Source organism: Camelus dromedarius, chromosome 24 (genome assembly GCF_036321535.1).
Source record: "Camelus dromedarius isolate mCamDro1 chromosome 24, mCamDro1.pat, whole genome shotgun sequence".
NCBI lineage: Eukaryota > Metazoa > Chordata > Mammalia > Artiodactyla > Camelidae > Camelus > Camelus dromedarius.
The window spans coordinates 18,412,328-18,433,927 of record NC_087459.1 but is presented as its reverse complement, the minus strand read 5'-3'; the positions used below and the strand labels follow the sequence as shown (position 1 = coordinate 18,433,927).

The following is a 21,600-nucleotide window of genomic DNA, read 5'->3' as shown; positions in this document are numbered from 1 at the left end:
CATCTTCTTAAGAAGTCGTATTTTGACAGTAGATTACACATATCTTTTGGGTAAAGTGTGAGAGCTATCTTAGTGCCCGTGGGGCCTGTCAAGTCGTATAACTGTGTAAAGCGGGGCAGATGTAAAGCGATAGGGACTCGTGAGGACTGTGGCAAACAGAAAAATCCATGTCCTGTCTAAAGGGGGGATTAACTATTCAATTGTTCTCCTTTGCTGCCTCCTAAGCCCAGATTTTTATGGGAAGTATCTTGATTTTGAAAATATTGGCAACTAATTTTTTTTTTTTTTTTTTTTTTAGCATGAGGACTAAATACAACATACCCGTGAGGCCGTATGGTAGCTTTCAAAGCAAAACCTTCCTTACCAACCATCAACGCCAGCTTTCTGCAGTTCAGAAATCCCAAATGACAAAGATCCCATGAAGTCATTCCTGCTGGTCAGATCCCAGTCCCAAATCTCTACGGACAGTCTTCTGTCCTTGTCCGACTCCTTCAGCTGGCTGCAAGGGGGCGAAAAAGAGAAGTCAGGGGACATTATGGAGATTTCTCAAGCAGACGAAACGTCTAAGAGGACAAAGCCCGAAGGCAGGAATGGTGACAGATTACAAGCCGCTGCAAGAAACATATTCAGTTTCCATCCCAGGCAAGCTCCCCAGGGAGACAGAGCTTTTCCTGTTTTACAGCCTGTGGCTTAAACAAGCAGAGGACCCAGGCCAGCTCTGACAGGTCAGTTCTAACTAATTCTGCTGCCTTATGTCTTAATAGGATCCGTGATGTTCACAGACGGACACAGGCACTCTAAGAACCATGATGTCAATCATTCAATTGTGCGAGTGTTCGCACACATGAGGGTTGAGGCTGAGGCTGAGGCTGAGGCTGAGGAAATGTCTAGAGGAAAGTCTTGCTGGTGCCGATCTGTTGGATGGGGAAGTGTGGGATCTGGGAGGTTGTCTGTTCTAAGGCGTGTCCTTGTCTGAGGCTGAGATGGGTGCCCAGTTTTGCTCTGAGAGGGGAAAGCAGGAAGGGGACTACTATAAGGAACCATGCTTTTGGCTCATGTCCTCTGGAGTCAGACTGTCTGTTGCTAAATCTTGTTCTACCCTGTATCTGTTGTGGGCACTGGTTCTTTAACCTTTTTCAGCCCCATTGATAAAATGGGGATGAAATAACCAGCGAAGCTGGATCACTCCATACAGTGCTTGCTATATGTAGTATATTAGTTCAATAAATATTGGCAGACATCTCTCACATTTGTTGGCCCAGATGCATCAAAGAGTGAGCCAAGGTTCTTAGAGTACTAGCCAGGGAAGACCTCCATGGCAGTCAGCAGAGCCCCCGGCAGACCGTAGGCCCAGCATCATTCACACACCCAGCCCTAGAGAGGTTGTCACCACACCCTGTAGGTCATGGCCCACGTCTGCCAAGACCAAGAGCTCCTCCCACAATCCTTCACCTAGCAACACATCACACTGTTTTCCATCCCACCCACTTCCCCATGCCAGAGACATTCTCAACACTATTAAAAAAGGTTCTGATTTTTACTTGGCCTGCAAGGAAAAAATGCAGATGGAAGGAGAGGAAGGGAGAGAAGGAAGGAAGGAAGGAAGGAAGGAAGGAAGGAAGGAAGGAAGGAAGGAAGGCAGGCAAAGAAGGAGGGAAGGAAAAGGAAGCTGGGAGAGGGCCTCTCCCATCTCAGGGGGCCCATGACCCCACCTGCAGCCCCCAGGCCAGGCTGCCGTCATTTTAACTTACAATCTAAATGTCTCGTTCCACTCGGGGTTGAGGGAGCACTTAATGGTTTTGGTCTTTTGCTTGCTCTCACTCTTGGGATCAGGAATCAGTTTCAGTTTCACATAAGGATCTGACAAGCCGTTGGGGTCCATAGGTACAAGGTTTTTAGCATCTCTTACTAAAAACAGAAAGAAAAAACAGTTTCAGTATTAACAACCCCCAAATGTTTAAGCACCAACCAGTGATGGCTGTGGAACCTGTGAAAAGGTCCTTGGCCTCGCATTTAATGGGAATTTCCATTCATTAACACCAATAGCTAAGAAGTTAACAAAGTGAGATCAATTCATAATTTGTAGACTCTGCTCTCTATTGGTTTAAAATTGATTTCTGAGTTTCACATCACTCTCCCTACTCTTCCCTTGAGAATAACTGTTATGTTCTCAAAGCTTGCTTTCCAAATAGTCTACAAGAAAGTTTGGCTTCTTTTGTTTAGTATAATGTTTTCAAGATTCATACACACTGTACTTCATTTATGGCTGAATAAGATTCCCTTGTAGGAATACATCAAATTTTGTGGCTCCATTCATCAGCTGATTAATATCTGGGCTATTCCCACTTTTTGGCTATTGTGAGTTATGCTGCTATGAACACATGAATACTCTGACACAAAAGGTCACATATTCTATGATTCCATTTATATGAAACAATCAGAACAGGTAAATCCAAAGAGACAGAAAACAGAGTAGTGGTGGCCAGGAGCTGGTGGCATGGCAAATGGGGAGTGACCATCTAATGGATTTGGGGGTTCTTTTACAGGTGATGAAATTTCTTGGAACTAGACAGAAATGATGGTTGCACAATACTGTGAATGTACTAAATGTCACTGAACTGTGTACTTTAAAATGGTTAGTGGTGAATCTTGTGTTATTTGAATCTTATCTGAATTCAAAAAGAAAGAGCTAAAAGAGTTGCCCTCTAAACCAAAGTGCACCCACAACCAGTACCCAGACAGCCTGTAGAGAGAAGGCTTGAAAAACAGCAGCACTACAGCGAGGCTCCACCTGCAACCAAGACCACCCTGCGTAAAGGAGGCTGTAAGACCAGCTCAGAAAGGGAAAGGACGCAGAGGGTCAGCAGTGCAGATGCACCTGGGCATAGAAGGATGAGGTGGAATAAGACATCAGCCTGGAGAAATGGGAAGAAGTTAATTAGCAGTCAGCTCAAAAATGAGCAACATCGCTAGCCCAGGGAAGGAGATTAGGAAATGAGAGCTGTTTAGATCTTAAGGAGACAGTGCCAACTATCCCACTTCTGACAGGAAAATCCAAAGCAATATATTAGCAGATTGAATCAAACTATCTGCTAGAAGGCTAATATATAATGACTCCTATCAGGAATGCAAAGATGGTTCAACCCTGGAAATCTATTATTAGAATACGCATCACTTTTATAGGTCAAAGGAGAAAACCATGCCAGAAATACAGGAAATTTTCTTCACAGGATAAAGGATATCTGAAATAATAGCTCCAAAGTTAATGATAAATCCCATAAAGTCAGGAATAAGACAAAGATACCCATCACCTCAGCCATCATTTAATATTTTTTCAAAATGTTTCATAAGTGCAGTAAGATAATAGAAACAGAAAAGTAGGGGATAAAGCATCCCCCTCACTCCTTGCAACCGGGATAAAGCATCCCCCTCACTCCTTGCAACCTTTGCTTCCACTTCATCACAGCCACCTCCTCCCTGATGCTTAAAATACAGAAATTACACTATTTTCTCAAACTCAGTTTCATGTACCCCACGATCTTATGCCACTTGCCAACTTTCCAGTACATTAAGTCTAGTACCCCACTGCTACAAGTCTCTCATCACCAGTCTGTTGAGCCCAATATGTCTTCTCTTTCTCCCTATTCCTTCTTTCCTTTGCTCCATTCACCCCCAATTTAGAGCTTTGGATGCATTATAATCATTCCCTGAAACACTCTCAACTCCCTTGCTCCTCTTTCTTTCCATTTTATCTGACAAAACCCAGCCCAAGTTAAATTCAAAGATGTTCCCTTTGTTTTCCTACATTCAAGTCGCAAACCACTGCTTGGGATGGAGTCAGGGTGAGGAGGGCATGGGGCTGGGGAGGGAGTGGTAGTGTCTGATTTGCCTAAGATCATATAGTTAGTAAGGGGTTGGGACTGAATAAATGAGATGAGACAAGGGCTGGGTGGACTGAGAGAAGAGTGAAAAGGGACCCCAGGATGCAAGCTGCAACTTATTCTGTCAACATTCCTCTGCACTTGAGCATATGGCCCTTTCTTCCATTTATCCACAGGTTAAATTCCATTTCAGCCTGCAAGTTGTATCTCATTCTTGCACTAAAAGCAGGACTTTTATTCCTCTTTGGTTTGGTTGAGTTCAATAAGCAGATCCTTACTCTATGTTAGCCATTCTGCTAGGTGCTGGGGACGGGGGTCAGACCAATATAAGATGTTGATCCCATCCCCAAGGAATATATAAACCCAAATTTATTCAAAGTATAGTAGATTTCTAATGAGACAGTAGCCAGGTTATATAGGGTAATGGATACAGGGCTATAAGATGCCAGGGTCTGCAACCTGCACCCTGCACCCTGCACCCTGCACCCTTCAGTATGTCTGGAGTGACACCTTTCATTTGTTTCTCTAAAAAGTTCCCAGGTGATGCTGCTGTTCCTAGACCATAAAGCACACATGACGTAAAGCTTTCCTAGATGATATAATTTCTTAAATCCCCATACATTTTCCCCCATGGAATACAATCTCCAACTGTTACTTTCTCGTGGACGGAGCCTTCCAAGGAAAACAGCATGTGCCAGTTTCTAGGCTGGGATCTTGGAACGACACATCTGTCATCTAGAGAGCTGCATAAAAACACAATGTGAGATGCTATGAAGTGCCAGAAACTTGTCTGTCTGGTTGATTGGCAACAGACATGCAAGTAGAAACAGCTCATCTTTCTTCTGAGACCACACTTCCTTCCCTGTCTTATAAACTGACACCACAGGACAATCACCAGAGCATCCTTCTACTGTGAGTTTACAACATCACAGCTCCTTCAGAGAGCTCTCTGCAACACAAGAGTGTGCTGCATTCTTTTTTTTTTTTAAATTGAAGTATAGTCAGTTACAATGTGTCGATTTCTGGTGTATAGCATAATGTTTTAGTCAGTCATAGACATACATATTATCTGTTTTCATCATCCAATCTCATAACTCATGGTTTAAGAATGACCCCTCCTTGGGCATCAACGTCCCTGGAACCAAACATTCCTAATAGAGGCATGACTTCATCTCACCCTCAACCCTTACAGATCCTTCCTTCTATTTATGTCCTTTTGGGTCTATCCTCTACCAAAGGGGCCAAAATTTTCCATGGAAAGGAACAGAGTGGAACTGATTCTGGGACCGTGAGTGTTCACATTTCCAAGAGCTCTGGCTACTAAAGCCGCTGTATCATGCACAGGTGACAGTAGCTTCAGGCTAAGATCCAAAGCCTGTCCCTCCTGTAGCTTTCAAAGTAGAGCCCTGTTTCCCAGCAGCAAGAGAGCTGCATATGTATCGAGAAAGCAAATCTCTCTAGACCACACTTGGCGAGACTGACTTTGATTTTTCTTGATAAATGTTTCTTTACTATCTCTGTTGAAACCCAGCCAGCCCAGATGGTACCAAATGCTTCACACAAAGCAGAAATAGCAACCTTCCCCCCTGGTGGAAGTTTGCTAAGTGTACAGGAGAAAAGCGTCCCAATCAAGAGAACATTGCTTGCCTTGGAAGTGAAGCTGTTGGGGGGTAAGATCTGGCTGTTTCCATCAAAGGGTCTTCAGAGCAAATGAGGCCTCTGCATTCTGGTGGAAGTTACCTAATACAGTATTGAACCTAGAAAAATCAGCACTGCTGTTAACTATCTTCCTAAGAATTGTTCTTCACCAAGAACTTTCCTAGTCTCCCCCACCCCTCAAAATACAACTGTCTATTGGAAAAGTGAGTAACTCCATTGTTTTAAAGCCATTATCTCAAACCGTGGGAACCAGGAGCTTCTCTTTAACTCCCTTTTGAAGGTACTTTCTTCAACATCACGAGTCCTCATCTGTCCTCCCTACGTGTCCTCAGTTATTCAAAGCAATACCCACTAACAGTCAGTTATGTTTGAGGATGTTTGCAAGGACAAAAAGGAGGAAATAACCCGAGTGCCCAGCAACAGAGGAAGGGCTCAGTAACCTAGATGACATTCATACTGTGAAATACTGCATACACGGTAATAACATGGGGCTACCTTTATGCACCAACACATTGAAGAAAACAGCAAGATGAAGATCGACAATTACAATATACTGGTTCTTCGTTTAAGGGAAAGGTCTGAGGACATCAGTGGTTCAACTGATGACATCTGGATCTGGACTGTGAATTGGATAACAGCGCTGGGTTAATGTCACATTTCCTGAGTGGGCTAGTTGTACATATGCAAGAGAAGGTCCCTGTTCTTGGAAAATACATACTGAAGTATTTAGGGGCAAATGGGAACCGTGATTCCAACTTACTCTCAGGTGGCTCAGAAAAAAAAATGCATGCATAAAAATATTTAATAAAGAGAATAATAAACCAAATGGGACAAAATATGAACAATTGGTAAATCAGGTAAAGAGTATACAGATATTCCTTGCACTGTTCTTGCAAATTTCTGTCATTTTGAAATTATGTCAAAAATAAAAAGTTTTAACAAACAAGGCCCTTGAAACCTTCGAGAAAAGTTATAATAAAATAAATTTTCTACAAGGTCAAATATGAATGTAAATATATAGAAAAGAGTCTGGAAGAATATAACCAAAATTGGCTTAAAGTAATGGTTACAACTATGGAAGAAGTAAAGAAACCTGGTTTTGGGGTTGTGGGCAAAAGAGACCTTAGCCTTACCTGGCATATTCTGCATTTATTACAAAGAATGCATTCTTATATTAACTGTGTTATTAAAACTTAATTTTAAAAAGCAGTTCAGTTGTGGTGCATCTACAGTCTCCAGAAATCCATTGCTCTGGACTTCAGGGACCCATCTTGTTCCCCAAAGACGTCACAGAGCAACTGAGTCTGCAAAAGTCATGGCTTGAATCACTGAGCCCTTGGTGATCTATGCACAGACCCAGAACGACCTCACTGAGATCAGCTGGACACCCCCAGCACGTACCCCAGGATCAAAGCAGGGTTGGGGGGAAGAGACTAAACAGGTGGCAAATTTCAGAACCATCAACCTATTTTCTCTACCGTGCTCTGCACACACCCCCCCCCTTCTATTCCAGTGACCTCCTGACGGATGGCAGTTTACCTGGGTCTTTGGTTATCCCCAGATCCCTCCCACTGGCCAGCCACACCTTCTTAAGTTAGAAGCTTCTTTAGCCTCCTACTTTACAACCTACTCCTAGATCTGTGTCCTTTTGATTCCTGTTCACTTACTGCTTCTTCTAACCCCAAGGTTCTCTGATGTTGTAGCTTTTGTGAGCCCTGAATCCATCAGAATCCCCATCTTAACCAGCCATCCCTGGCCTCATCTGCCCAACTCTGGTTACAAAGCAAGCAAACCCGGGGTCCTTGGGCAGCCCACATGCAGGATCTAAGTCATCCCAAGCACATCATGGCCAATGGCTCCTAGAACAGCTGGCTTCCTGTCACTGCTGGCAATGGTACAGTTGTCACACATCTAATTATCTGTGTTGAGACAGACTTCCAGCTGGGACCATCACAGTTCCTAGGTAGAAGAGAGCCTGTCAGGCCATGGCAAGCAAAACGATGAGAGGGAGCTAGTGCAGAAGAACTGGGAGCTAAATTAGCAATAGCTGGACTCTGGAGTCAGACAGACCTGGGTTTGAATTCTGCTTCTGTCATTACTCTCACTTACCTGATGCCCTCGGTCAAGACTTCTCTGAGCTTCAGTGCCCCGGTCTCTGAAATGCTGATAAAGCCACATACAACTCAAAGGGCTGCTGGATAATAGTAGGATGGCCATCCATGCCAGTTTAGCCAGGACAGCTTCACTCTGTATCTGTTGTCCTTTCACTCTCAAGAGAGTCCAGTTCAGACAACAAATTATACGGTCACCCTAATTATCAAGGATAATGGTGTCGAAGAAGAGTTTAAAGCATACGGCAGAGGTTCAACAAATGTGGATTCCCTTTTTTCCTTTGAGAGAATTTAGAACAGATTATAAAACTATTAAGATCAATTTCAGGGCTAAGAGAGTATGCCTCCAATGTGACTTTCATACAAATGAACCTGGAGGAGGTAGTAACAGGATGAAAGATGATCTGAAGCCAAATGTGATCGACCCATTCCTTCTTCTATCATGGCCTCCTCTCCATTCTGATCCAGCCACCTGGAGTCTCCCCTGGATTGCTACTTCCACCCTGTTAACCTTTCATCCTTTTACTTCCCTGCTCCCTTTACATCAGTTTTTTTTGAGCCCATCAAACCCTCGGATCCGTCAGGTCGTTCCTGTCCTCTGGTCCATCAGTGCACTGCTGTGGAATTACTCCTTTTCTAGCCCTGCCGATGTGAAAAACCCTCCAGTCACTTCTGGACACAGGCTTAAATATTCTGTCTTTTCAACAATATCCTGTCTGCATCCCTTTGACCATCAGTGGTACGTGACTTAGAGAGTGCTCCTGGAGAAAAGAATCACACGAGGCAGCTCAGTGCTCCTACACACTCATGCTCTCCGACCACATCCTGGTCCTCCACACTGCCCGTCAACCCGACTGACTGTGCCTAGCCAACTCTCCCTCCCACTCGCTACAGAAGTGATTGCAAAAGCTCATCGTGTTAAGGCTTCCTGATTCCTACTCCATCTCATTCATCCAGTGATCCTCTGTCTTACATACTTGTGTCATGAATTGCTAGTTCTATTATGTTTTCATCAGAAAATGTGGGCTGAGCCATTTCGGGGGCATTTTGTGGAGAGCTGAATGAGGGTTGCCTCGCACCAATTTTGTGCATACTACAGGGAAAAAAGAGGTGATTCTCTGACTGAAGGGTTCTAGCTTCAAGATGGAGGTATTTGACACTTACTTTTATTAGATTATTTAAGTTATCTATATCCATATTTTTTTCACCTGTTCTGTCTGTCAAAGTATGTTTTAAAACCCTCCTGTGATGGTATTTCTATAAATTTCTCATTTCATTGCTAGCAGTTTTTGCTTTTATGTATTTTGATCCTGTTATTTGAGCTTCATGACTATTTTTCAGTCTTGCATTTTACCTTTCCTACTTAAACAACTCTTTTTTATACAGCTTATTATTTGTTTGTCGTGAGCTCTTCTCTCAATATAGCTGCTTTTCCGTTTGCCCTGGTCTTGTCTCCAGGAACATCTGACTCCATTTACCTATGGATAAACGATGTTTGTCCTCTACATCTCATTTTCTTCATGATTGTAGTCATTTCTTCATCCCTCTTCCCCACCATCTGGGGGCACTCCTCAAGCTGAGTTCCATCCTACTGATTATGTTTTCTGCAGTAGGCAGTCCTCTGTTTTTTTCCACACATTTTCATTTATTTTATTGTTTTAAATTATTTTTTTATATCATACCCTGATATCCTTCTCGTTTATGCCTTTATCTCCATCTCTTGCCTTATCCTCTGCCCTCCTTCCCTTTTCAGTTTCCCTCTTTCTCTCTCCCTCCCACCCTCCTTTCCTCTCCCTGTCTTTTACCTGTTTATTTTCTGCCTGGATGGTATTCATTCTGCCTCTTTATCATTTCATATACTTTGAGCCCTTCTTACTATCCCCAGTGCTGCCACCTCAACAGTAATAATTGTGTCATCGGGTTATTGGGACTATGAAGTTACATTTGAAGCCTGCGAAGTGCCTGGTACTGTCCTTGGCAGGTGACGAGTGATTGGTAAACAGCAGTCACACATACGGTTGTTGTCTGGACATTCATTTTTTCTCTCCTGGTGAAATTAAATCCTCAGAGTCAATTTCTTGCCTACAGACTTGCTCCATTCAGCCCTCCCTCCACACCCCTGCACTGAAGTGATCTTTTGAAAACTCATTACATACTCTCTACACAAAACCCTTCATAGTTTTAGAAAAATTTTTTAATATTACTTACTATAAAACTACGTCAAAGGAGAAAAAAACATATAATTATCTCCAAAAAAAGACAAAAAGACAAGTGATGAAATTCAGTAATCATTCTTTTAACCCTTAGAAAAAGAGGCGTACATACACGCTTTTCTTGGTATAATAAATATATCAAAGGCTTTCACTGTACTTATGGGTGAAGCTCTAAAGGCATTCCCAGTTCCATTAAGGCTACAATAAATTAAAAATGCCCACGATCACCACTATAATTTAACATCATTCTAGACATACCAACCAACACAATTACATAAAAGAAAGGTATTAAGACCCTTAGATGTTGGAAAAGAGGAGGCAAAAGTAGCTAGTATTGTCTGAACTCTGTCTTAGAGGAATTCTTCAGTGGTTCTGACAGGAGACTGACACTCTGGTTTGCAGCCCTGATAAATTTTTCCCATTTTTAATCTCTTAGTCATTCTTTGGGAATTTAGAAGACGTTAAATATATGGTCTCAGTTGAGCATGAATTACTTTTTTAATTAAAAAAAAAAGTTACTCTAAATCTGGGAGAAAGAATTCTTTGCTTTATGGGAGGCCAGTCTTGGGCACATTATTCTCAACAAACTGGAGTTGGATACAACCCGGATGCCCCAAGGTCCAGCCAGCTGATCCCCCTCAAGTTCTGAGTCTGTGCATCACCGCCCAAACCAGGTAACTTCCATGCTCTGTAACTGGCTTCTTCTTGGAGCCAGAACCTCGGGAAGTGAGCACTGTATAATCCACTAAACCCAGTTTAGGGTCATCTAGTCTCTACAGAGGTTTCCCTGGTCTCTCAGGGTCCTGAAATTCCCAGGGCTGCTCTGTATCTGTGACTCTACACAACCTCAACCCCTAGAGGTCCAGAGACCACTCCCCTCCCTGGGGAGGATCTGGGTTTGTCCCTCTTTGAGGTTTCACAAGTACCGTCTCTTAATACCTGGCACTTCCCAATGGTGTGAGCAATGTCACCAGGTCTCCCTGGGGATACAGGGAGAGCGTGCAAGACAGAGGAGGCGATCTTCAGACCAGAGTGGAAAAACAAGACTAAACCCTGCCCCAGTGAACATCTGTTGCCCTCGGGCTGGTCCTGGGGGTCTTCCCTTGTGCCTAAGACAGATGGCCTGGGAGTTAGGGATCCGATAAGCTAGCTTTATTTCTTGTTTGGAGACCACCTCGTGCCTCAAGTTGAGACAAAACAAGAACAGACAAGGCTTACAGCTTCTTTGCCCACATCCTTGGAACAGGACCCTGCCGGTGTGCCTCCCCCCAACCCCCATGCTGAGGAATTGCAGCAGAAACATCAGGCAGGAGGCATTCAGACCCTGAGCTGCAGTGGCTGCTGACATGGCTTTGGGCGCTGCTTCACAATGTGATTATTTCTAAAGATGTGACATAAATACTAACATGGGGTCCCTGTAGCTGCAGAGTCGCTGCTTGGCAGCTTAATTTCGACATTCAGTCAAAACTGTCCGTCGGCGGCTTTGCGCAGCCCAAAGCAACCACGGCCAGAAGCCCCACAATCTGCTCTCTAAGTGATGGGTTTAATTTCCAGAGGCTCAGGACAAAAGCCTCCCAGCTCTGAGGAAGGCAAGCTTACCTCCCTTCTCCAGAGAACCAGTGCATATTTTCTCATTTCTTCAATGGGATCCCTGCTTTGATAGAAGAGCCCTATCTACATTAACCACATCACTGAATCATGGGATCCAACAGGTTTTTTTTTTTTTCCAAAACTGACAGCCACATTCTCACACCATGTTCCCCAGGCAGTCAGAGGAAAGGGCTGTCATTTGAAGATAAGTTTTCTGTTTCTTCTACTGTCATTTGGGGGCGATGAGGGAAGAAAACATCTGTTCAGAAGAGTCCCAACAGAGGCCTGTTCCCCCTTATGTACTGTCAAACATCCTCAATGGCGTGGAAGCACTAAAAGAGGGAAGGTTTTCCTGCTGGACCCATTTATCCTAAATGGATGGATGGATGGATGGATGGATGGATGGATGATTAAAGTCATGGGTCTTAATCAGCCTGCAGGAAACAGGCATCCTTCCCACTTTCTTTTCATTATAATCTTACGAAATTATTCCTGTCTCAAGGTCATTGTGGCACCTACTGAATCCTCCCCACCTTTTCCCATGCTTCACTGCTGCAGGCGCGTGCACACACACACAGACGCACGCACACATTATATTCAAAACACATGGCATAATCCAAGTACCAGCTAACCAGGACTGATGCCATCCTCAGCATTAGAACAGGGTCGTGGAGGCCCCTCGATATGCCCAGGTGTTAGCTTTAGTTGCTGCGCTGGGGGGCGGTCCAGGGAGCATCTCAGGAGAGCAGCTGGGACAGCGGGGAGAGCCGTCTTAGGAGGGTCACAGCTGTGTGCCGGCCGGTACTGAGTATATTCTGGAAGAACATCCTAACTGCACTCTGACACTCATGCACAGCCGATGACTATATATAAAAGGGTGCACAGAGGCGGTGGGGAGAGTTTTATGGCTTCCGGTCTCGCACAGCCTCACCCTAGGTCTCTGCCTGATATTCCCAGCTCGGCTCAGACCCAGGCGAACATTGCGGGGACCCTGCCCGTCAGCGGATGTGTCCCCCAGCTTCCTGAGAACAAGCTCTGTGCCTTTCTTCCTGCAGCTCAGACCACTAGCTGGAGGCACACTTGGGGCGGAGTGATACGTTGCGGTTTGAAGTGATGTGTTTCTCGCACTTGGCAATTCATTGAATTCTGTCACTTACATCCTGAGGCCCTTCCCCCCAGCCCCCACCCCAACCGTGCAGCTAGACGTGTGAGTCATTCATGCTTCAGGGAGAAAGTTGTCAAGGCACGGCCGAGGGACAGAGGCAGCACATTCTTGGCTGCGCAGCTGTGAAAGCGGCTGTCTGTGCCTTTCTCTCCATCAGTCCTCAAGAGCTGCGCTCCAGGCTGGCAGGGGACACGGGAGGCAGCAGAGACCACTCCTCGCTCCCGGATTAGTCCCTCTGTTCTCCAGACTCCGAATGTACCGCGCTTTCTCCATTTCAGCTCCCATACAAATCCCTTCAGGGAACAGACCCCAGGGAGAACCTCCGCCTGCTGACCTCAGAAAGAGATGGAACCCAAATCCCAAAGGGGCTTAGCTGGGACATATAAATAAGACCCACACAATTGCCAACAAGCTCAAAACAACTCCCCTCCCCTCACACCATGAACCAAGAAGCACTGTTCCAGGGGGAACAGCTTCTTCCTCCAAGAGGGAAAGCCAGGTGTCCCAGACCAGCAGCACCAGCCTCTCTTGGCAACTTGGAAAGGACCCACCCCAGATCTCCTGAGTCGGAAGCTCTGATGGGACAGGGAGGGGAGCCCAGTGATCTGGACTCGAGCACGCCTTCTGGGTTATTCTGATGCACACTCAGCTGTGAGAACCACTGCCCTTGACCAGCACCGTCCAGCAGAACTTGCTGGGATGATGGGAGCATTTGCTGTCCCCCAGAGCCGCCACCAGCCACATGCGGCTACTCAGTACATTTCAGTTCCTTTGCATTACGTTAAGTAGCCACGCATGACTAGCGGCAGCCCTCTTGGAAGCACAGCTCAGCCCACTGTGTCAGCCTCCTGACGACCCCCCCATCCCTTCACCCTCTCTTCCTCCCAGGTCGGCCTGTGAGCTGCAGACGAATTAATCTTCCTAAAGCAGAGATCTTATCGTGTCATTCCCACTCTCAAAAAATCCTCAGTGACTCACGGTGGCCTACTGATTTTAAGTCCATGTTCTTTTTGTTCTTTTTTGGGAAGCCAAAAATAATTTATTCCAAAATCTGATAGAAAGCAAGATTACATCCTAATAGCGCATGGCAAATGAGCTCTTACTATGAGCCACGCGCTCTTCTAAGGGCTATACCTGTATTATCTCAGGTAATCCACACGGAAATCTTATGATGTATGTATTACTGTTGTCTCCATTTTACCGACATGCAAGCTGAGAGTTGAAGAGGTTAAATGTCTTGTGCAAGGTCACACACCTGGTTAACAGTAGAGGGACTTGAACTCAGGCTGTCTGGCTCCAAGACTGCACTCTGAACCCCTGACATCACATTACCACTGAAACCCTGTGCGGGTCAGATCTTTCCCCCCGAGTGTGTCTCTTATTTAATCCACAACTGTGGTCATATGTTCTGGGGCAGCAACTTCTAGGTCTGCCTTCAACATAGCTGCCTGCCTTCCTCTGATGAACAAGGAAAAGCCACCTTCAGATGTCTTGGGCTCCTTCAAGGGGAGATGAACATATTTCTCCCCAAAATAGCATCCTTCCATCTCAGACGGTGTATTTGGCACATGTTAGGTCAAGTCAGAACATCACTCAGAAAAGCATTTTAAAAAATGATAGAGGGAAAATATTGAACTTTAGATGAAGACATTTTAAAAAGCGTAAAACTGTTGAAGGCAGGTGGGATCCAAACAGGGGAGCACTGGAAGGCAGTCTTTGGATTTGGAGAGGCTCTTACGTCTAGAAGAATTCTAATCCTAGCTCCCACCACAGGGCTGAAAGGCAAATATTTGTCAAGCAGTGCTACCCAGAGGAATGGGCACAGCCGAGGCCCTGGGGAGGATCTGAATTCTCCCCCTGGACCAGACATTAACCTTGTCATTGCTGGATCAGGTCCGAGGGGCCAAGGAGGCAGAGGACACTTAGGTCGATGATTTGCAAACTGATACAGAATTATTCAGATGCTTTGACAACCAGCCCTCATCTAGATGACCAAGCATCATGTCATCATCTTCTTCTTTAGAGTTAAAGATATTTGAGGTACCCAATAGTTTTGTTTTCAAACAGTCTTTAAAAAAAGAGAGTTCAGGAAAGCAGATGGATGGATGCCAGGAGCTGAGGGCAAAGGGCCCTGGGGAGGAACTGCTTAATAGGGATGGGCTTTTATTTTGGAGTGATGGGAACGTTTTGCAACTAGATAGAGGTGGTGGTTGCACAACACTGAATGTACTAAATGCCACTGAGTTGTTCAACTCTAAAATGATCAGGTTCACATCATGTGAATTTCATCTCAATAAATTGAAAAAACAAAAAAGAGAAAGAGAGAGAGAGAGCGGATTAACCTCACACCAAACTACCATCAGCCGAAAAGAGAGCAACAAGCTGAATTGGGCACCTTCGTGATGATCATGACACCCTGGGGCCAAGACCCCAGAGCAAGGTCCAAAGATCCTTCCACAGTGTGTCCTTTGCGATCGCTGGCTCTCTTCCCCACTGTAACTTTCTAGCCTTCCCTGCCAAACCTCCTCACATGGGTCCTAAACTCTAGTCGTACGTGAGTGTCTGCTGCCTCTGGAGTCCCTGCCTCTGGAGAAGGACATGGACAGGACTGAGTGTCAGGATCATGTCCCAGAGCAACTCCCCAGAGGATGTATCCCCAGAGGATACATGCACAGTGGGTGAGCTGAGCAGATAGTCGCTCTCTTAATACACTAGGACCTGCACCTCAAATCACAAGTAGGACCACCAGCCATGGTGAGCTGGGCTGGACCAGAGTTCTCAACACATCACAGAGTCCGTGGAAACTGGATGGGCTCCTTTTGCTTCTTTTCTCCTAGTCCTGTTGGTTTTCCTGGCGACTCAGAGAGGGACTCGTGTGTCCCAAGCAGGAGATGAGCCCAGGCTCCTCTCCATACCAGCCATATTGAGCTCTGAGATGTCTGAAAGCAAAGTCTGCCTCAAGTAAAAGCCCAGGAGAGCATCTCAAGGGTGTCTGATGATCATGAAATCAGTAAGCTCCTCCCATCTATCAGAGAGCCCCATCCGCCCTCTAGCCAAGGTTCATGAACCAACAACATCACCCTGGTCTTGGCTCTGACCCACATCCCCCCACCAGCCCTGGAGTAGCAAGGAGCTTCCAACCCCCTGCAAACCAAGTGTGCACTCCCCTCTACCCAGTGTGTTCCCTCCCTTGGCCCTTTGCTCATTCTTGCTGTTGGATGTCTAATGCTGCCTCTTCCCTGAAGCCTTTCCTGACTTCATCTGACCCACCAACAGGACTGTTCCTTTCTTATGTTCAGCAGCACCATATACTGTAAGAGTATGTTTACTTGCCTTTCATGCTCTATTATACTTAACAGAACTCTTGAAGGGAAGGGACTGTGACTTAAAATATTTCTGGAATGAGCATCAAACAATGGCTAAGAGCTTGGCATCAGATAGACCCTGATTTGAGTCAAAGTGAAGCCATTTCCTGGTCACGTGACCATGGCAAGTTACTTAACCTCCGTGAGCCTCGGTTTCCTCCTCTGTACTAGGAGAAGAGTGACAGTGCCACCTTACCAGGTCGGGAGGGTTTAGGACCCATAACACATGCTAAGGGACCAAACCCGGGCTTGGTCCCAGCCATTTATCCTCATTCCGTCCCATTAAGTGCCTAGGACTGGGCCTCGTATTTTGTAGGTCCTCAATATCTGGTTATGAAATGTCATTAGATTCCATGATTTCCTGCCAGGTTAGAAGCTTCAGGAGAGGAGGGTCTGTTTCTACGTTGTCACTTTCGGATTCCCAGCCCTAGGACAGCGTCCAGCACAGAGCAGATGGTCAGTGCTCGTGGAATGAACTGATGACGGGATGAGTGAATGACCTCTTCTCTCCACGCCCTAAAACCACTGCAAAGCTCCAGCCCCGCATGGGTGGGTGCCCTCCTGTGCTTCCCAGAACCGGTGTTTTACTGATGTCTGCACAGCACGTGCAAGGCTTCACTGTGATTTTCCATGTACTTGTCTTAGTGATGGAGGTGACTCCACAGCCCTGCACAGTGTGAGGTGCTCACTGAAGGAGAGAATGACTGTGAATCTTATCGCCTTGGGAGAATCCCATGGCCTCAAGACCAGAGAGAATTCAAAGGTTTTGTGATTTGGGTTGTTCTGGCCGATGATGCAGACAGTGATGACAACAACATTTCACTCAGCACAGGTTCTTGGCCAGACACTGTTTTAAGGACTTTATACATTTCACGGTATCGCCCCATCCCTGGTGTCCAAACCCATCACTGCCACACTTTCCCATCTCTCTCTGGGAGGCAGGGATCCAACCTGCTCAGAAAAACGCAAGGTCTTGACTGATTTAAGAACAGACTCTTCCCAGAACTTCTGCTTCATCTGCCCCAAGATATGGGGACTGAACTAAACTCTCCCTCCAGCCAGCACCTCCTGCATTTCAAGTACCTTTATCTGATCTAAAACCACTGTCCTTACCAAATTAGTATATTGGGGTGGCGAGGAACTCAGGATAAAGCCGGAGATCCTGGGTTTTAATATCAGCTTTGCCACTCAGTGCTGTGTGCTCTAAATGTTACCTAACTTCTCCGTGACTCAGTCTCCTAGTCTAAGAAACGAGGCTAGCAATAGTCTCATAAGGATGTCATAATAATTAAGTGTATTAATAGAATGTCTGGCACATAGTAAACATTCTGTATGTGCTAGGTTGTTATTATTGGCTATTACTCTATACCAAGACTCTCACAATATACTTAGTGACTTTAACCTCAGTGTCTTCAACCCCCAGAGTCTTCAGAGTCCCCCTACCAGGACCTAGAAGAAATGGGCATTTTCATTATATTACTGATGCTCTTACCACCCCCTCTTTTAAAAAAAATTATTTTTAACTTCAGTGCACATGTAACAGAATCCAAAGCAAATATTGTCTTTGATCTTACCCTAAAATTAAATAAATGCTTTAATTTGTACATTCACCTTCTAGTCTTCATCCACATTAACATTCAATTTCTACATAATTATAAAACCACACATCTATTTTACATTTTACATTTTCACTTAACTTCATACCACTTGGGGCTATGATGGAGTAGCTCACAGAAGCTCAACGCTCCCGCTGAGAACAACTATCCAAGCCAGATAAACAAACAAAATATTTTTTCAAGGAATTAGAATTGAGATGAGCCCATTATTCTGTGTGCTGCTTTTTCCTTTGGGGCAGAAGCCATCCTCAGCACGGAGCAAGGGGCTGAGAAGCCAGGCAGACGGCAGCTGCTAAGAATCAGAGCAGCCCTGGGGCGAGGAAAGAGAGTTGCCCATGAAAGCATGACTTGGGGGACAAGGATCCATTGAGAAGGGAAGACCAAAGAAGCAAACTCCACACTAGGCGTCGGTCCTCCCTTAGGGCTTTGCCAATTCAAATACAGAGGTTGAGACACAAAACAAATCTGCTGAGGGTTTTTGGCAGTCTCGTAGTACTAGAGAAGCAAAAGCTGGAGTTTAGGACATAACAAGGAAGAACATAATAGGAAGTCTTCAGCCTTACAGCTGGGAACCTCTAGAAGCTCCATCCTGACGGTGGGAGGGAACCAGAAGCGGATGATAACTTCATCCAAAGCTCTCTAATTGGGTACATGAAACGACTGAATGCAAACCAAAATTCCAAACAGGCCAAGAAGCAGGACCAGAGGGAGAAACAGGCAATAGGACAGATCCACAGGCGATCCAGACATTGGACCTGAAGATAACTGTGATCGAGAGGGTTTAAGATAAAACAAAACAAAAGGATGACAATGTGGAGAATGTTACCAGAGAGTTATAACCACAAAAAATGTGAACTTTAAAATTAAAAATACAAGGCAGGGAGGGTACAGCTCAAGTGGTAGAGTGCATGCTTAGCATGCATAAGGTCCTGGGTTCAATCCCCAGGACCTCCTCTAAAAATAAGTAAATAAATAAACCTAATTACCTAACCACCACCACCACCACCCCAAATTTTTTAAAATTCTGCTTTAAAAAAAAAAAATTCCCAAATTGACGAAGTCTACAAAACACGTGACCAGTACTCAAAACTGTCATGATCATGAAAAACAAAAGATGGACTGAGAAACTGTAACGAACCAGAGGAAACTATGGAGATGTGACAACTAAATAAAATTTGGTATCTTAGATGAAATCCTGAAACAGATACGGGATATTAATGAAAAAACTAGTAACACCCAAATGAAGTCTAGAGTTTCGTTAACAGTAATGTAAAATGACAAATTAAAGTCAATTTCTGAGTTTTGATGAATGCACCATGTTAAGGAAAGATGTTAATAATAGGGAAAACTGAGTGAGGGGTTTATAGGAACTCTGTACTATCTACATAACTTTCCTATAAATCTAAAAGTATTCTAAAATAAAAAGGTTACTAAAATATGATCATTAAAATTAAGAACCCAATATCAGGGTGTAGCAGCAGATTAGAAGCAGTCGGAGGGCATATGAGTGACTAAAAAAATAGTTCACTTAGAACAATCAGACTAAAACACAGAGAGCAAACAGGATGGAAAGTTTTGAAGACAGTGTCAGAGACAGCAGGACACAGTGAAAAGGTCTAATCTATGTGTAATCGAAACACAGGATGAAAAGAAGAGAAGGAACGGGGCAGAGAATGGCCAAGAATTTTCCAATACTGATGAGAGAGAGCAAGCTAAAACTTCAAGAACAAGATAAATATGTATGTGTGTGCAAACAGACACACACACACACACACACACACACACACACACACACCCCTAGGAATATCATAATCAAACTGTGGAAAATCAAAGATAAAAAGAAAATCGAAAAAGCAGCCAGGTGAAAAAAGGCACATTACCTTCAAAGGAGCAAGAATAAGAATAATGGAACAGGAAAACAAATATATGTGTGTTTATGCATGGCTGGGACACTGTGCTGCACACCAGAAACTAACACATTGTAACTGACTGTACTTCAATAAAAAAAATTTTATTTGAAGAGTAAGAACAATGGGGTAACATCTTTAACCGTTGAAAGAAAACAAATCCTACTTGTAAATTCTATACCCAAGAAAAACAATCTTCAAAAGGCCCAAACTAAAATACTTAAAGAGGTTCTTTAAGTATCTTTAAGAAAGATAATGACTCCAGATGGAAACATGAGTATGTAAGAAGAAACAAACAAACAAAACAACAGAAAGGATAAAGATATTAGTAACTCTAAATGAATATTGGTTGTGCAAAGCAATAATAATAATAATAATAATAATAAATAGTTTAAATGACATGAAAACTTAAAATAGGGTGGGACAGGGTAAATGGAACTAACATGCTTGAGGACCTAGGGTTATCTGGTAATACAATGGACTCTAAAAAGTCAAGGATGCATGTTGAAATCTCTACAGCCAATATAAAAATAATAACAAGGCATGACTAACAAGCTAATGGAAATGAAATGATAAAATATACTCTAGTGATCCAAAATGAGGCAAAAACCAAGAGGAAAAGGAACATAAAACACATGGGACAAACAGAAAATGAATAGGAGGATCCCAGCCATAAACTCAAATATATCAGCAATGACATTTAATGTAAATGGTCTAAAAGCGCAAATTAAAAATCAAACAGACTGGATTTCACAACTATGTTTGTAAGAAGTACATCCTGAATATAAGGATACAGAAAGCTGTTCTTCTTTCCACTTTCCATCATTCTCGCTTCATACATTTTCTTTTTCCTTTCACTTTCCATCTTTCTGTATCCTTATATTTAGGTTTTTTTCCCCTTTTCACTTTGAGTTACTCACTGTCAACCACTTTCATATGAGAGAGAGAGAGAGAGAGAGAGAGAGAGAGAGAGAGAGAGAGAGAGAGAGAGAGAGACAGACCACGAAACAATAACCAAAAGAAAAGTTGTATCTCTGTATGTGACAAAGAGGCTTTAAAGCAAGAAGCATCCTTTGTGATAAAGAGATACATGTTAACATGTTAAAAGGCTCAATCCACCAAGGAGATAAAACAATTACAATTTATGATAATAACACTGCTTCAAAACCTAGAAAGCAAAAATTGAGAAAACTAAAAGGGGAAAATGCACAGTCATAATAGGAGACCTGAACACAGCTCTTTCGGTAAGAGAACAAAGCAAGCAAAATAAAATCAACAAAGACACAGAAGGTGTGAGTAACACGAGGAACAACGTGAACTTAATTTATCCACACAGATATTGCCTGCAACAACCACAGGATATATATTTTTCTTTTCAAGTGCACAGAGAATATTTATCACAATTTCAAAAGGCATGAAATGATGTGTGTTCTCTGTCTGCAGAAACAAACTAGAAACCCATCACAGAAGACAGGAACGTCCATAAATGTTTGAAAAGTAAACACACACTTTGAAATAGCCCACAGGAAAAAGAAGAAATCGTAATAGAGATTCAAAAAATTCAAACCTTGTGGAAGTCAACAAAAGCTGAGCTTAGAGGATTTTCATCTGAAAATCCATGATCTAAGTATTTCAAAAAGAGCAGCAAATTAAATCCGTGAGTACCTTCCCAAGGTGCTAGTTTTTCCTTTTTTTTCCTCTGCTATCCTTTCGCACCCTACCTTCTCCTCCTTCCAACTTCCCTACTCCCCTCTCCAGCAAACCCAGGCTGGCAACCCCAGTGTTCACACGTCCACACCTTTCCCCTTGCTGTGACAATCACTTGGAAACAAGTGGATCGGGAGAGTTAAGCCTATAAAGATGGAACCACATTATACACCTTACCCGGCAAAGTGCTTTTCCCACCTCCCAATGCATCTCATCTACTTCTCCATGTCAGTCAACTGGGAACTAACTTGGTCTTTTCAAACTGCCTATTATACTTCTGCATGCAGGGACCACAAATTTTTCAGCCATTCATTCTGCCATTCACAGGCATTCAGGATGCAAGTAGCTTTTGCTACCACACAGATGCCATAAATATCCTTGTCGGT

The 21,600-nt window shown here is 43.9% G+C and overlaps 1 protein-coding gene across 2 annotated transcripts in view; it reads right to left on the bottom strand.

Moving 5' to 3' along the window:
* PRKCB (protein kinase C beta) overlaps positions 1–21,600 on the bottom strand; it is a 297,608-nt gene that overhangs the window by 91,691 nt on the left and 184,317 nt on the right. For both annotated transcript variants that reach the window (XM_031433035.2, XM_031433036.2), the window contains exons 6-7: positions 1,752–1,908; positions 365–499 (exon numbers count right to left, since the gene is read on the bottom strand). In XM_031433035.2, the coding sequence (XP_031288895.1) occupies positions 365–499; positions 1,752–1,908 (292 nt within the window). The remainder of the gene's footprint in view (positions 1–364; positions 500–1,751; positions 1,909–21,600) is intronic.